This window comes from Brachycentrus maculatus, unplaced genomic scaffold (genome assembly GCF_059751285.1).
Source record: "Brachycentrus maculatus isolate JH-2025_06_01 unplaced genomic scaffold, ASM5975128v1 h1tg000514l, whole genome shotgun sequence".
Classification (NCBI taxonomy): Eukaryota; Metazoa; Arthropoda; class Insecta; order Trichoptera; family Brachycentridae; genus Brachycentrus; species Brachycentrus maculatus.
The window spans coordinates 675,283-692,104 of NW_028281260.1; the positions used below are offsets into that span (position 1 = coordinate 675,283).

General features: G+C 27.9%; 2 protein-coding genes across 2 annotated transcripts; both read left to right on the top strand.

Annotated features, from left to right (window-relative positions):
• Positions 1–739: 739 nt before the first annotated feature.
• LOC148301814 (adhesion G protein-coupled receptor G6-like) lies at positions 740–10,989 on the top strand. Its single transcript, XM_088272692.1, has 7 exons — positions 740–840; positions 1,697–1,790; positions 2,340–2,878; positions 5,845–6,410; positions 7,512–7,622; positions 8,673–8,987; positions 9,076–10,989. The coding sequence occupies exons 3-7, from the start codon at positions 2,355–2,357 to the stop codon at positions 10,479–10,481; spliced, it is 2,922 nt and encodes a 973-aa protein (XP_088128818.1). The 5' UTR covers positions 740–840; positions 1,697–1,790; positions 2,340–2,354; the 3' UTR covers positions 10,482–10,989.
• Positions 10,990–11,144: 155 nt separating this feature from the next.
• Dnaaf3 (Dynein axonemal assembly factor 3) lies at positions 11,145–14,759 on the top strand. The gene has a single exon (XM_088272693.1). It carries the CDS (start codon positions 11,265–11,267, stop codon positions 12,618–12,620), a length of 1,356 nt encoding a protein of 451 aa, XP_088128819.1. The 5' UTR covers positions 11,145–11,264; the 3' UTR covers positions 12,621–14,759.
• The last annotated feature ends 2,063 nt before the right edge of the window (positions 14,760–16,822 follow it).

Genomic DNA, 16,822 nt, shown 5'->3' on the forward strand with positions numbered 1-16,822 from the left:
ATTCTGACTGTAAGGAAGAAGGATCATTAGATGTTGAAGGGGATAAGGTTTTCGGAGTTGCATTATGAATATCTTTGGCAGAATCAGTTTTAGAAATTTTTCTGATTTTGTTGGGGAGGATTGGAGACGTGGGTAATGAAGAGTTGGAAGAAGATGTAGATGGGATGTCGGGAGGCTCCTTACGACGTGTTTTAATTCTTTCCATAATTATTCAGAAATAATCCAATGAGTGTATAGAAAGAAAAATATATGTATATAAACGAAAAATATTATATGCAACTAAAAAATATTATTGTTGCAATTTACTATTACAACTAGGAAAATAATAAAGTACGAAATTTAAGAATTAAAATAATAAAATAACGATAGATTTGGCTTATCTGATAAGTAATCCTTAATCAGCAACCATTTAAACTATAAACAACTTATGAAATATCGAAAAAAACTCAAAATATGACAAAATTATTGGAGCTATGTAATATATGAACTGACAAACACAACTGTCAAAACTCAAGTCTCAAATATGAATATTCATAAGATTATAAAAATTTGTTAAATTTGTGACCGTAAAATTATCTCTATAACTAAATGTATGAACTATAACTATAAAACATGGTATTAAAACTATGTATATCCCGACTAGAGCAAGTCCTAGCTGTACATATGTGTATGTTTTTTTACTCTTTTAATCTTATAAAAATATATAACCATATCTTATCTTTCATACCGGATAACGCGAAAGGAAACGACTGTTGTAGAAACAGCGATACTTTTGGTCATTGAAGGTAAAATGGTTTTGAAAATGTGATCGTTTGTTGTAACTCGGAGTTTTTTGTTCAGGTAAGTTAACATTCATGTTAAGTATGATTTATCTATTAAAATATGTTTTGAAATATAACTTGACATGATTTATTTTACTTACATTATTCGAAAAAATGTGAAATGGAGTCAAGAAAATGAGTGTTTTATTAGAATGCCATTAAAAATAATGCTTGTAAAAGTTAGCGCTACCAATATTTGCAGGCTTTTTGTAGAACTTTATTTGCAATACGTTAATGTATTTTGAAATTTTTTCTATTTATTTATGAAATTCATTTGATTTTTATCAAATTGTGATAATAAGGTGTATTTACAAAAACTTATTTTGGTATAATATTTCTGGGATATGTTATTTTATTTAGTACCTATTTAATTACATTTAACCAAATGTTTAATTTGTAGAACTCCATTTTAATTTACATATTAAATGTTAAAATCAAACACAGATTTTAAGTCTACTAAGTTGTATTTTATTGTTGAAAAACACAAAATTATTACTGCACATATTACAACTATTACTTAGGTACCTAGAATTGTATAGCTGTATATGGACCATCAGTCCATTTAATCTTCACATTCGTTTGAAAATGCCATAACTAGTGGAAACAATGGTAGTAAAATTTATTTTTATGTGTTTTTAAACAATAAAAAAAAGGCTCAAAAAATCAGTGTTTGATTTTAACATTTAATATATAAATTAAAATGGAGTTCTGCAAATTAAACACCAAATCTATAAATAAATAAAAACTCAATAAATATATACATGAAGAAAAAAAAAATTGTACGCACTAGAAAATTAAAAATTTGCATTAAATAGTACGTTTGCGAAGTAAAAATATTTGTGTATAATTTTAATTTAACATTTAATATCTTACAGAGACAAAGCAATTTAAGGAAATGTAAAAAAAAACTATTTGGGCATTTACAGAGATTGCAACATTCACCATTCCCTCCATGTTGAACATCCATAAGTATGACTTCATTTTTCTTAATTGAAAATAAACAATATCCTTAGTAACCTTTAGTGTGCAAGTTCGACATCTAGCGACTCTCATGCGAAGTAACGTAACAATCTTCTTCATATCTTTTCGAATCATTAACACATTCTTCGGGACGCCAAAACTTTAATCTTTTGTTTTAACCTGTTCAGTTATTTTTACAATATTTTTAATATTTATTTTTTTGTAAGAACGCCCATATTAGATTTGTATCTCGAGGGATGTTTTCTTTTTATTAACATTAATTGAAAAAAATCACAGAAATATAATACTAGATCTTATTAATCCATCAGAAGAAGAAACCAGTATTTGTATTCTTACAATTATTTGAATATGCTCAAAACTTCTGCACAATAAAGGTTATCTGTTATTTAGATACCATTATTTTTTCCAAATATGTAAAAAAAAACAGTTTTTGCAGGAATAATTCTCAAAATATTTGTATTCCGCATTAGATAAAAAATATAAGCTACAATGTAATATTTTAAAATATTTTAATTATACACATGTATTTTATTTTAGATTCTCATTACAAAAATGGATTTGATATATTTTTATATAAAAATAACGTTATTCGTAATTGTTACGAATAATCTTCAAGATTTTGTTCATGGGTCATATATTTGTGAGAATATAGAACATACAACAAATTATCATAGACATAATAGTAAACACGCTACTGTATGTTTAATGGTACCACCTGAGAAGTACAGTAAAAGGAAAATCGGATGCAGTGGAAATTTAGCGAGTATTGAGTCAATAAGGAGGCATGGTCACCCAAATTTCGATTCATGGGTTGACTTGCTGAGAATGTATGAGGGTGGCCCTTACAGAAATTGGTGCTCTTCATGTGACAAGTTCGGACAGATAGAATTCATCCCAAAAATAAACGATACAAACGAATCCTACATGTGTGCCATATGGAATTCCACGTCTTCCACAAAACTGCCAGCCAAATGTAGCGATAAATATCCAAGATATTGCGAGTTTCTGGAGGTTCCTAGTGATGATGACTATGCCAAAGATACTCCTTATTCGGAAATAAATTTCGTAAAGAGAGAGTAAGATTTATTTTTATTTTTAAATATTTCAATTTTTTTACTTAAGTTACCTCAAAGGTATAAATTTATAAATGTATTTATTTTCGCCTATCTGCATCAAATTTTTCATGCGAAACCACAAACTCTGCGATGATTGATTATATGAAGGAAAGGATGGTGAGGTCCTGTGTTCCAGAGCCTGGTATTTAGACTTTAGAGGAGATTATATTTTATTCGATACTGAAGGCGTACGGCGAAGGAACATAGGGCAAATAACATAATTAGTTTAATGGAAAAAGAACGAAGAAAGAATGGTGAATGAGAAGAGGAGAATTACAGCAGTCAGGGTTCCACATGCATTAAAAATATATGCACGATCCCCAGTTATATGGAAAAAACTTAATTTTTTAAAATTAAGTATTTGAATGGATTCAAATTAGGTCTGTTAAACAATGTATGTGATGATTGGTTTGCTTGTTTCATAGCCAGTTTCCACCCGACTCTATCCTTCAGTCGTCTCTTTAACTCGGCGTACCCGTATTATATTATACATAAATGAACATATATCAAGATAACCAACTGAGATTTCTTGAACAAACTAAATTTTTTAATGGAAAAGATGTTTTTATTTTTATTTTTTAAGTTGCAATTAGACCACTTCGATAGTCAATCAGTGTAAGTCCACGGAGGATTGAAAGTTGACGGACTTGTTATGCTACTTGCGGTCAAGTGTTTCTTATTTTTTTTTATAAATTTAATTTTTTTAAAAAATATTTCATATGAATGTTCTTTGAATATAAATAAGTTTCATTCGACAAATTTATTAAATTTTGATTACCCTTAATTGATTTTTTTAAAGTGCAATACTATTTTTGACTAACACATAATTTATTTTTCAAATAAAAAAATTGAACACTTGCAGTCATTTTTTTAGTTTTATAAATGTAAATACGACTGTATCGAGAACTATAGATGTTCTCGAAACATGTCGTCTTTTTATGAATAATTTAATCAATTGATTCGCCAGTAACTTTGTGGTAAATACGTGTCACAGTAGATTTTAAGAAATAGTGGTATTTACTAAGTAAAACATTGATTAATATAAATTATCATGTTATTTCACAAGTGTTGAAGCAATCGTTCACCATATCATATCGTTTCATGTTTTGTTATTTATAAAATCAGGTTATTGCCAAATCGGTGAGTGAAATATTTTTATTATATGAATAAAAAAAACATTTAAAGCGTTTTTTAATTATCTTTCTATATTTCTATATGTATATATATATATATATATAAATACATATATATATATATATATATATATATATATATATATATATATATATATATATATATATATATATAAATATATATATTTATATATATATATATATATATGTGTATATATATACATATATATATATATATATATATATATATATATATATATATATATATATATATATATATATATATATATATATATATATAAATATATATATATATATATATATGTATATATATATATATATATATATATATATATATATATATATATATATATATATATATATATATATATAAATATATATATATATATATATATATATATATATATATATATATATATATATATATATATATTTATATATATATATATATATATATATATATATATATATATATATATATATATATATATATATATATATATATATATATAATATATATATATATATATATATATATATATATATATATATATATATATATATATATATATATATATATATGTATGGAAGTAAAGCATGGAGTTGGCAAAAGGCTGAAAGTATACTGAATGCAATCTCTCAGAAGAATGTCCGGCAAAACAATGTATGTTCGAATAGTGAAATTAGAAAGGAATGTAAAGCTGAGATAAGCTTTATCGATAAAATTAAGAAAGGTGTGTTGAGATGGTCTGGCATGAGGAACGAATGAGTGACAGAAGAACGGTAAAAGAAATTTATGTGGCGAATGTAGTTGAAAAAAGAAGCAGAAGAAGACTAAGGTATGTCAAATTCTTGAATGCAGTCGGGTCAGGAGTTGAAATAATCGGCGGGTATGTATGAATGTCTGCAAAGACAGGGTGGTATGGCGTTCTATTCTCTCTGTCTACTATTGTGGGGAAGCGGCGTGATCGATAGTTGTTGTTAGTTAGTAAGTTATATTCATATATGTAAGGAATGTAAGGCTGAACGAGGAATAATTGAATAGATTAGGAAGAGCTCTTTGCGGTGGTATGGACATGTGGAGCGAATGGATAGCGAGAGAATGACTAAGAAAATATATGTGGCGAATGTGAGAGGGAAAACAGAACGTGGACGACCGAAAAAGACTTGGCACGATCAGATCAATCAGAACCTAAAATCTGGCGGTGTCAAAAGTCTGCGTAATCGGAGGGCATGTATGACTAGATGTATGGATGTGAAGGAGGCGAGGAGAGTATGTCAGGACAGAAGAGTGTGGCGTTCCATCCTCTCTGCCTACCCCTGCGGGGCAACGGCGTGATGGTAGTAGTAGTAGTAGTAGTAGTAGTATATATATATATATATATATATATATATATATATATATATATATATATATATATATATATATATATATATATATATATATATATATATATATATATATATATATATATATATATATATAAATATATGTATATTTATAAATATATATATATATATATATATATATATATATATATATATATATATATATATATATATATATATATATATATATATATATATATATATATATATATATATATATATATATATATATATATATATATTTATATATTTATATATATACACATAATAATTTAAATTATTTGTTAATATTTTTGTAAAATTTAATATTAATTTACAAAATACATTACTTATATTGAGTAAACTCTGCCACTTATGAATACTTTTTTCATATTATGCTTTTAGTGAAAACAGCCTGATTTTTAAACTCAGCCAAGATGTTCCTCTTGACGACATTTGGTGTTTGAACGATTCTCCATTATTTAATAGAGATAAAATGCCATCATTTTTCATTCCGGATAGGGACAACGAATTAAAATTCTATCCCAAAGAAGATGAATATTACTGGTGTGTGAATAAGCGAAACCATTCTTTCGAATTACCGGAGAAAGTTTTGTTTATAAAGGATGAAAATCAATATATAAATGGGTTTGCCGTAATGGTATCGTTAAATTTAGTGCTATGTCAAGTTTTGAAAAATCGTCATTCTTCATTTGTAATATGGTTATGCGATTATGAAAATGATGCTGAAGCATCATTTTCATATGAAGCACATGAATATGATGATGATATTTTTGAAGCACTCTCAGAATCCGTCGACTTACAACTAAAAAGAGGGTATTATAAAAAAGCACTTATTCATGTCACTAGAGGAATTGATGTTTTTATGGAATACTTCCGACCGTACGTCATTTTTAAAAGAAAAATTCTTGACTGTGAATCTATTGATTCGATGGAAGGGATCAAATTAGGTAAGTTATCGTTTAATTCAATCATATGTACAAAAATAAGTCTATTAAATAAAACTGTATCGCTATCTATGAGTGATTTTTTTTGTTGATGCTGTTTGTGTTTATTTTTTAGGAATCCCGATAAATAATTTAGTTTTTTTCTTTTACTTTAAATTCTTAACGTATGTTTTTCATAACGTATGATATGTATAAAATAAGATTAAAAAACTACCTTTTTTGTTGAAAACCCTATTATTTTCTTTTAATATTTATAGTATGAAGAAGAAAGGCACCTTGGGAAATTAAATTAAATTCAATTCAATTTCAATTCGATTAAATTAAATTAAATTAAATTAAATTTATTTATTTTCATTAAAAGTTGGGTTGACGTTCGAATGCAAAACTGGCGTCGTGGGTTCCATTCCCGCCAACTGCAAAATAAATTCAAGAAAGATTTATTTTCAATTGGTCTGGGTGTTTGATATGTATTTTTCATATTCACCTTCCCTGTCCTTACTATCCTACCTGCAAACAAGCCTCTAAAAGTAGTGGCTTTGCGGGTTATTCCTTTGAATAAAAAAACATTTTTACATGAAATTTCATTAGTACGTATTTTATTATGTGCATGTGTTTTAAAATTTATTTTCATATAAATGAAATTCCCTACCGAATTAAAGAAATTCTGGTACTTGAAATCTTTCACATGTGTATAAAATATTTCAACATTAAACGTATAAATTAAAAATGAATATTTTTTTGAAGGTTGAAATACTTGAACAATATTATTCAATTTATGTAGCTCTTTTAACAAGAGATTTAAATAATTTTTTTTAATCGACATTGAAACTTATTTGTTGTTGTTATGGTAGTGTAGGAATCTACATTTTAGACCATCAGTAGATGCCTAATGCAATTTAAGATCAAGCTAACACTGCGTCAATACGATGGAGTGCCCCATGCCCCATTGGAGTAAGCGGAAATTTATATGATTAGATAATTTTTTAACTTGAATTAACGTCACCAGAAATCAGCAAAATAATTTTTCAACTAGAATGTTTTTTTGTGTTGAGATATTAACATAAGTCAGCTTACTTGGTAATTTAGTTTTTTTAATTATTACAGGCGGAGAAAGAACAGATGAGATAAATTGCAAAAGATATAGATGTGAAGGTGATTTCATCTATGGAAGTTTTTGGAATATAACGCATCTCCTGGATTGTCAACGTTATGTAGGTAGGTTTAAATATGTAAATATATATGTATATATATATATATATATATATATATATATATATATATATATATATATATATATATATATATATATATATATATATATATATATATATATATATATATATATATATATATATATATATATATATATATATATATATATATATATATATATATATATATATATATATATATATATATATATATATATATATATATACATATGCCCAGAAAATGTACTATATTCCAGCAAAAGCGGCATATTTTTTACTTAATGTTTACCCGCTACAAAGTGTTGTTTTTACATTTTGCAGAAAAGGTATTGTTTAATTATTTTTTTAAATATATTAAATATTTTCAAATGGAGAAAAAACATTCAGGTTTTACCTGAAAAGATCTGTTGCACAGTAAAAAGTTCAATAAGTGGCTTGATATAAATTTTTAATACGTTTCATTATATTTTTAAACTTTTGAAACGATCTCCTGAAAAATTAAGTTTTTTGATGTTTGACGTTGTTAAAAGGTGTGAGCGATATCAACACTGGCACAATCAAGGTCCAAATAAAGATTTCTATCACCTATTTTTTTAAATTTGGTACAAAGTTATTATTTACCGATTTTGCGTTTAATTTTTAGAATTCCATTTTAATTTATGTATTAATTTATGAATTTAACACACATTTTTTTGAGTCTGCTAAGTTGTATTTTATTAAAAAACACATAAAAATTAATATTGTTACAATTGTTTCGCCTATTTTCAAACGAATGCCATAACTAGGCTAAACAAATTCTCTAAAGTATCGCGGACTCTTAAGTCAGAGTTTCTCGGTTCAAACCCACCTATTTCTAATAAGGAGCCGCTTAAGCTCACAGAAATAGTATGAAATTGAAATATTTGCGTAAATAATAAAAACACAAATATTTCTCTTTTCAATTTTTCAATTTTTATTATTATTTTTAATTATTTATTTATGTCACACTGTTATACGTAGTACCATTTATTTTATTAAAAGTAACATATATCACATTAGACATTTGTATTTCAAGGTCCGGAAGAACAAATTCGTGAAACTGTTGACAAAGTAGATAGTTTTTTAAATGACACGGTAAATTCTACAAGTCTTCAAGTGGTTGCTTCCATGGTTAACAGGATATTATCTCTAAGGACTGATGCGGTAATTCCACCGCAGATGATAAAAAACTTTGAATCTTTAATGATGAGGGTTGTTTTACCAGTGAATGAGAGCTACATAGAAATACTTGAATCAAATATAGGTATAGTGATCGTTGAAAGCACAAATGAAAAGCCAGTAACAGGTATTAAGTTATCATCCACACGAAATATTGAAGTTTTGGCCCCTGGTAAGCAGTACTTATAAAAAACTCAATAAATATTATACATCTTTATACAAATATAAGTAATATTAAAAAATTGTTTTTTTCTTTCCAGATTTCATTTCTGAGGATTCACAAAACAATAGTATTATTGTAAACATATCTTCATTACAAAACTCGGTTGAAAGATCGAGGATTTCATTTGTAATATTCCAGGACGACAGATTATTTAACTCCGAAAATAAGATAAGCCATTTGGTCAACACGCAAGTGATAAGTGTACAAGTTGGTAACAAAACTTATTTAGAAAACGATGGATACATCGATATTCAATTTCGACCTTTGGGAGAGAGTAAAGAAGACGAAAAAAAGGTTTGTGCCTTCTGGGACTTTGATTTAGGCCCCATTGGAAAATGGTCCACCGAAGGATGCGAGTTAATAAGTGTTTCAGGACCCGACGGATTGGATACGTGCAGATGTAATCATCTAACACATTTTGCACAACTTATTATAAATAACAATAGAAATATTAGCAAGGATAACTATTACATACTTACAATTATTTCGTTAGTCGGTAGTACATTATCATTATTTGGACTTTTTTTCATTGGATTGACTGGAATATTATTCAAAAGTTGGAGACAAGATTTGATTCACAAAATGTGGTTACATTTATCCGCTGCAATGGCGTTAATGATAATTACATTTTTAGTTATATCCACGATCAATTATAATTCAAAAGACGTAATTTTTTGCGTTATATCTGGTGTAATTTTACACTACTCAGTTTTGTCTACGTTTAGTTGGATGTTTGTTGTAGCTTTAATCTATTACCAAATGACTGTCAACGTTTTTGAGTCTTTTACCTCAGCAGACAGACTTCGAATTTTATTAGCTAATATTTTCGGTTGGATATTTCCCATTTTGCCTATAGCAGTTTTGTTTCTTGTAAATACTAATAGCTATTCAGAACGATTTGAGAACAATCAATTCAATTACGAATTTTGTTACCCTAGTGGAATTGGTTGGTGGTTAACTGTTTTTCTTCCAATCTCTTTTATTGTATTATGTAATACAGTATTATTTATGTACATAGTTTTTACCGTTTATTTCAGTTCAAAGATCAAGAGGCACTTTAAAAGAAACAAAAAATCAAGTCAAAGCATTAAAACTGTATTCATATTATTTTATCAGTTTGGATTAATTTGGATATTTGGGATACTATCTTACAATATAATTATGGCTTATTTGTTTTGCATTTTGGGCTCATTACAAGGAGTCATATTATTTTACTTTTTTGTGGCAGGGAATGCCAAGTCGAGAAAACTTTGGCACAAGAAGTTGAAGGTTTACACATGTACTCGAGTAACTAAGTACGAATCCGCGACTTTCTATCAAATTAACAGACAAGATTGTACGCACAAGTTCAGAAAGGGTAAATGTAAAAAGTGTGACATAGTTTTTGAGGAATCTACAGACAGGTATACACCGACTACCTCTTTTATCATGACATCGTTGTAGTTTGGATTAATTTATTCTCTAAGTTATGGCAGATTCTTCAAATCCAAGAAACTTCTTGGCTTTTCAGATTAACATGATAAATGTTTCAATCTAATTGTATGTATGGTCCATTAAGGAATTTGTTAATTTGAATACACCAAAAAGGTCAAGTTTTTATTATAATTGACATCTCAACATAGGAGAAGAAGTCTATTGAGGTGGAAATAAAGAAATCTTGCCATTTATGTATATGAATACATATATGCTTAAATTAAAAACATCAACTGCATTTTCTAGTAAAACTTCTACTGGGATATCTCTGGCTGAAATTTTGACTAGTTTTGAAAACTACAGATGTTTTCATCGACAAGTGATTACAAAAACAAACTGGTTGTATGGTCATGAAGGAATTTGTTTGGTTGTTTAAGGTTAAGTTTAAGTAAGTTTTTGTATCCATTTTGTATCACCTGTCTATGAAAACATCTGTAGTTTTCGAAACTATTCGTGTAAAATGAAATAAAACTCAATAATTGGTCTAACGCAAGTGTTTATTTTTTTAATAATCAACATGTCATTTGATTTAAAAAAAAACACAAAGTGTATTATAATAGTATTATCCATTTTATTTAGTCGGCACTCAATTTATGGATCAAACAAGAGTTGTCCATGTAACCATAGCGACGATTGACTTGTTGATAAACATTTTTGACGGGAGCGATGAGGGCGAAGTATATTAACTACGACCTTGATTGTGCGTGGAAGTGCTTATAATTCTGTTGACATCGTATTTAATTCTACTTCAAAATGTTTTGGGGGTTAAGTCCAGCGTTAGACTTGCAAGAAGAGTTCATTTCTATAAACGACCAAAAACGTGATGTCATTACTGTTATGGTGATTGGTGCATGTGATGCCCGGCATATTTTAAAAACATTATCGCAGGCTTATAGACACGGAGAAGTAGCGATACATATCCATGTGATTGATGGGTGTCCAGAGCTTATTGCTCGGCAGTTGTTATTATTGTCGATCGCACTAATGGATTCCGTATACCTCGGACTCGAAGAAAAGACAAGGCTCTTCATGGAGGTTTACGGAAACAGTCTTCTGCGGTCTAGTCACTCTCGAGATCTGACATGCCTCTCGAAGAATTTGACAAAAATGGTAACAGATCTCGAGTTCATGAAGAGTAAGATACCCTTCGTCAACATTAGCAATGTTAAATACAGAGAAAGGGATTACATTGAAATTTTGTTTAATTTCTATAGGACAGGCAACACCAATTTATTCGATATTTGCGACCTATGGGATAGAAGACTACGCAACGCTTTAGGTGTGAGATACGATTCTCGTTTCGGAGTGTTCGATTGGGATTACAATATGCGTCTTCGTGATCTCGGCGGAGCTGTCGTGAGCTCTCAAGAGTTCAAACATTTCCGGTCTACCGGAGTCGCCTTTACCTGGCTGGAAAGTGAGGTCTGTCGGCCGAACTGTTCCCTGGCAGCGGGCGTCTTCAAGGCTGGCGACCAATTCTGCCATCGAGGCTACTTGGGGGACATCGTAACGGGACCTTACATCGCTTACGGTCTCGATTGCGTCGATAAGAGTATGATGAAAACGAGCAACGGGACATTTCTAAGGAGATCTACTGATATAACGGAAATAAATTTGATGAGATTATTTTACGAGTTGCAGTTTCGCGAGCCATTCGATCCCGCCATCGTTCAATCAGACAAAGAACACAATTTGGGTATGGTCACTCTCGCGGAGATGGATGCGAAGCTCTCCGATCCAACAGAAAGTATCTCATCGTGTAAACTTCGGAATGATCCGACATTTTTAAATCTAGACTTTGCTAAAGTATACTTTCATTCATTTTCGGCACTTGAACATTTTCCAGAGAAGTCAGAAAATCAAGGTCAGTTTCAAGTAATATTCATCAGTTATAATCTGATTAAAAAGATAAAACCATCTCTGCGGAAAATTTTAGAAAAAGGCGGGTTAGTAATTGTCGAAGGATGTAAATTTATTTTGGATATGAAGAAAGACGACATGGTAGCGTTCGAAAACGATATGAAAGAATTTTCAAATGAATGGTCTTGTGATTTTGTTAACAAATATGAAGCCTTAAAGGATTCAAGCGTTAAATTTATCCTGAAATAATAACCAGTGTTCCTTTTACGATACTTGAAACCTAGATAATATTTAGACTTCGTATAGTACGGGTGTACGTTGTATTCACATATTTTATGTGAATACAACAGAATAATATGTTGGATTGGGAATTAGAAAGGTATAAATAAACAGCTTTTTAAAATTTGGATGTCACCTATTTTTCATCAAATAATATTTTACATTTATTTCATTCCACATATCGAATTATTTACAGGGGCAAATGAAACTGAAACGGTTTAACGATTTTCGTTTAATTTCGCTTTTTTTTCCTTTTTTTCTTCTTTTTTTATAATTTAATAACATATTACTTTCGATAATGCGTAACACTACCGTGAGCAAATGTTCACATATATCATATCATATATTAATAAATCATACATTTCTAACATTTCTAAGGAGATCTACTGATATAACGGAAATAAATTTGATGAGATTATTTTACGAGTTGCAGTTTCGCGAGCCATTCGATCCCGCCATCGTTCAATCAGACAAAGAACACAATTTGGGTATGGTCACTCTCGCGGAGATGGATGCGAAGCTCTCCGATCCAACAGAAAGTATCTCATCGTGTAAACTTCGGAATGATCCGACATTTTTAAATCTAGACTTTGCTAAAGTATACTTTCATTCATTTTCGGCACTTGAACATTTTCCAGAGAAGTCAGAAAATCAAGGTCAGTTTCAAGTAATATTCATCAGTTATAATCTGATTAAAAAGATAAAACCATCTCTGCGGAAAATTTTAGAAAAAGGCGGGTTAGTAATTGTCGAAGGATGTAAATTTATTTTGGATATGAAGAAAGACGACATGGTAGCGTTCGAAAACGATATGAAAGAATTTTCAAATGAATGGTCTTGTGATTTTGTTAACAAATATGAAGCCTTAAAGGATTCAAGCGTTAAATTTATCCTGAAATAATAACCAGTGTTCCTTTTACGATACTTGAAACCTAGATAATATTTAGACTTCGTAAAGTACGGGTGTACGTTGTATTCACATATTTTATGTGAATACAACAGAATAATATGTTGGATTGGGAATTAGAAAGGTATAAATAAACAGCTTTTTAAAATTTGGATGTCATCTATTTTTCATCAAATAATATTTTACATTTATTTCATTCCACATATCGAATTATTTACAGGGGCAAATGAAACTGAAACGGTTTAACGATTTTCGTTTAATTTCGCTTTTTTTTCCTTTTTTTCTTCTTTTTTTATAATTTAATAACATATTACTTTCGATAATGCGTAACACTACCGTGAGCAAATGTTCACATATATCATATCATATATTAATAATTCTATTGAAATATCAATTTCGTATAATCACCGTTGCACTCATCAATATATATTTTGATCGATCTGAAAACAATATCATATATTTTATACATTTTCAATGAAATTTAATAGGTGTGTAAAATTTTAATTTAGTAGAGAATAAATAATTCGTAAAACTGAATATCAATTGTTTTATTTATGGTAAACTTGGAGTGGATTTATTAGCTGATGAAGAAATATTGTATTTTATATAATATTTCTAATAATATTTACAGATGAATGCAAAAGTGATATTTTTTCTAGTCCATCAACACTTTATTCTCCCGAAAACAAAATAACATGATAATACTGTTTAAAATGTATTGAGCTGTATCTGAATATGGTTGTTTGTTTTATTTAAATTATTTGAATAAAATAAATACATAAAGAAACAGTTTTCTCATTAAAGATTTTAAATACCAAAAATATATTCTTGAAACAGCTCAATAATGACTAAAGTTAACTTAAGTATTTATAAAAAATACTAAAGTATATTTAAAATATATTTTAACACAATAAATATCAATAAATTTCTATTAATAATTATTTTAACATATTATTTTGAGCCTAAAATTTTAATAGATAATTTAGAATTGTTAAGCAAGTACTCATTTACATCAGTAAAATAATTATAGATATATTGTATTGTTGGTATTAAAACGTGACCTTTTTAAAACAAAATTTTTGTAAACTATTGTCGGGCAGAACCTTCGAGTGTGAAAAGGAAATAGCTAATTATATTTTTAATTTATTAAATTTTTGTAAATCTCTCCCGGGGGTGGCGGGATCGAACCCCATCATGTTATACTCCTCTTCAAATAATATTCATCTACAATTCTATATATTTATTGTGCTCAAAAATGTGGATGACGATGGTTTGCCTTTTTGACAATGAAATGAAATGAAATTATAGGCTATCTATTTCAGATTTTTTTATTTATTAAATTACAATAGTTTTACAGTCAAACTTGGATATAATAGAAAAAAATATTTTGGATAAAAATTAAACCTCTTTTGAAGAGAACTGGGTTAAATCCCAAATTGTTCCGATTGTAAAAGAAAGACCTGTAAGAAAAAATTGTCCCGCTTCCTTGAGCTTTCTTATATTCATGTTCAACTGCATTATAACTCATGTTTTCTAAGGTATTGAATCTCGTAAAGAAAAACCATATCACTGATAATTAAGAATATAATGAAGTAAAGAAACGAGCTGTTGAGATTCCGTTTCAAATTTATCTTATGGAAAATATTAAAGAAGTTGAAAATACATGACAATATTTAATTTAAATAGTGGCTTATGAGGGCCACGTGCATAAATTGTTTACAGTCAATATAACAAATAATTTGGTATATTATTTTAAAAATTCACAAGCATTAAGTTTGAATTACAAGAAAAGGAATTCAGTGATAAAAGTACGAAGTATTCCCAATATACGAGTACATACGAGTATTATGATAAACTAATAGAAAAATTGAATTTCGTTATTTATTAAATGTTGGTGTATTGAATGAATTTTTAATGAAAGCAGTATTTTTAGACTCACTAATTTTTAAATCCATTTACACTATAAAGATAAATGTATGATACACATTTAACTGAACCAGCTATCTGTCTGTGCATTGACGATTATATTAGTATAATATATATATATATATATATATATATATATATATATATATATATATATATATATATATATATATATATATATATATATATATATATATATATATATATATATATATATATATATATATATATATAAATATATATATATGTATATATATATATTTATATATATATATATATATATATATATATATATATATATATATATATATATATATATATATATATATATATATATATATATATATATATATATATATATATATATATATATATATATATATATATATATATATATATATATATATATGTGTGTGTGTATAACTTATTAAAATCATTTAGAATTCTTCATCTTTTACAAATACATTATGTACAAACAGCAATTGTGCTAATCATGATTGAAAATAACTTATAAAATAAGGTGCTCGAATACAATTATGTACAGTAAATTTATTTATATTCCATTAAGGTTGTCTTTGACGCTTTTTGGTTTGGCTCACAAAATTTTGTGCCAATCAAATCAATATAAAATATAAAATCAGAAAACACAACAATGTAAATATATGTTTTTTTTTATATTAATAAAAGTATGTACGTTATAGTTCAACGAAATTGATCTTGAATTGCTTTATTTTTATTGGTAATAAGTGACTATTCAGACAATTAAATCACTTTTCCGTTAGCCGGAAGCAAATTGTTCGATATGTAGCTTCCGCAATCAAATAAAATAAACACACACATTCACACACAAGTCATTCCCCGAAGAAACATGATAATGAAACAAAAATATAGTGGAACCTTTACCTATAATCATCAGCTACAATATTTATTAGATGTTATGTAATATTCTAATATTCACCAAAGTGTAATATTCTTTTACTGGTATGATGTTACAAAAATTCGGATGTTCGTCGGTATTTGTGAAAATATTTTTTACTTTTACCATAAAAAAGATCTAAAAATCTTTGCTGCTGGATGATATAAAACTATTGAAGATATGGAAATTCTTTAATCGTTTTTAAATGGCTAGGGAGAATCCATCATGTGTAAAAAAGGAAAATAGTTATATGATGACTGGCAGCAAAAGAGCGCAGTAACTATAGAGAGTGTTAAGTTTACATGAAATAGAAACTAATTAGATTTTTTGAGGCTGGGAATGGATTTTATTTTATGATGGTCATTTTGGGATAGCTGGTTCATCGATTTTTTCACAGATCTAAGGAACGAATTTATGATGAAT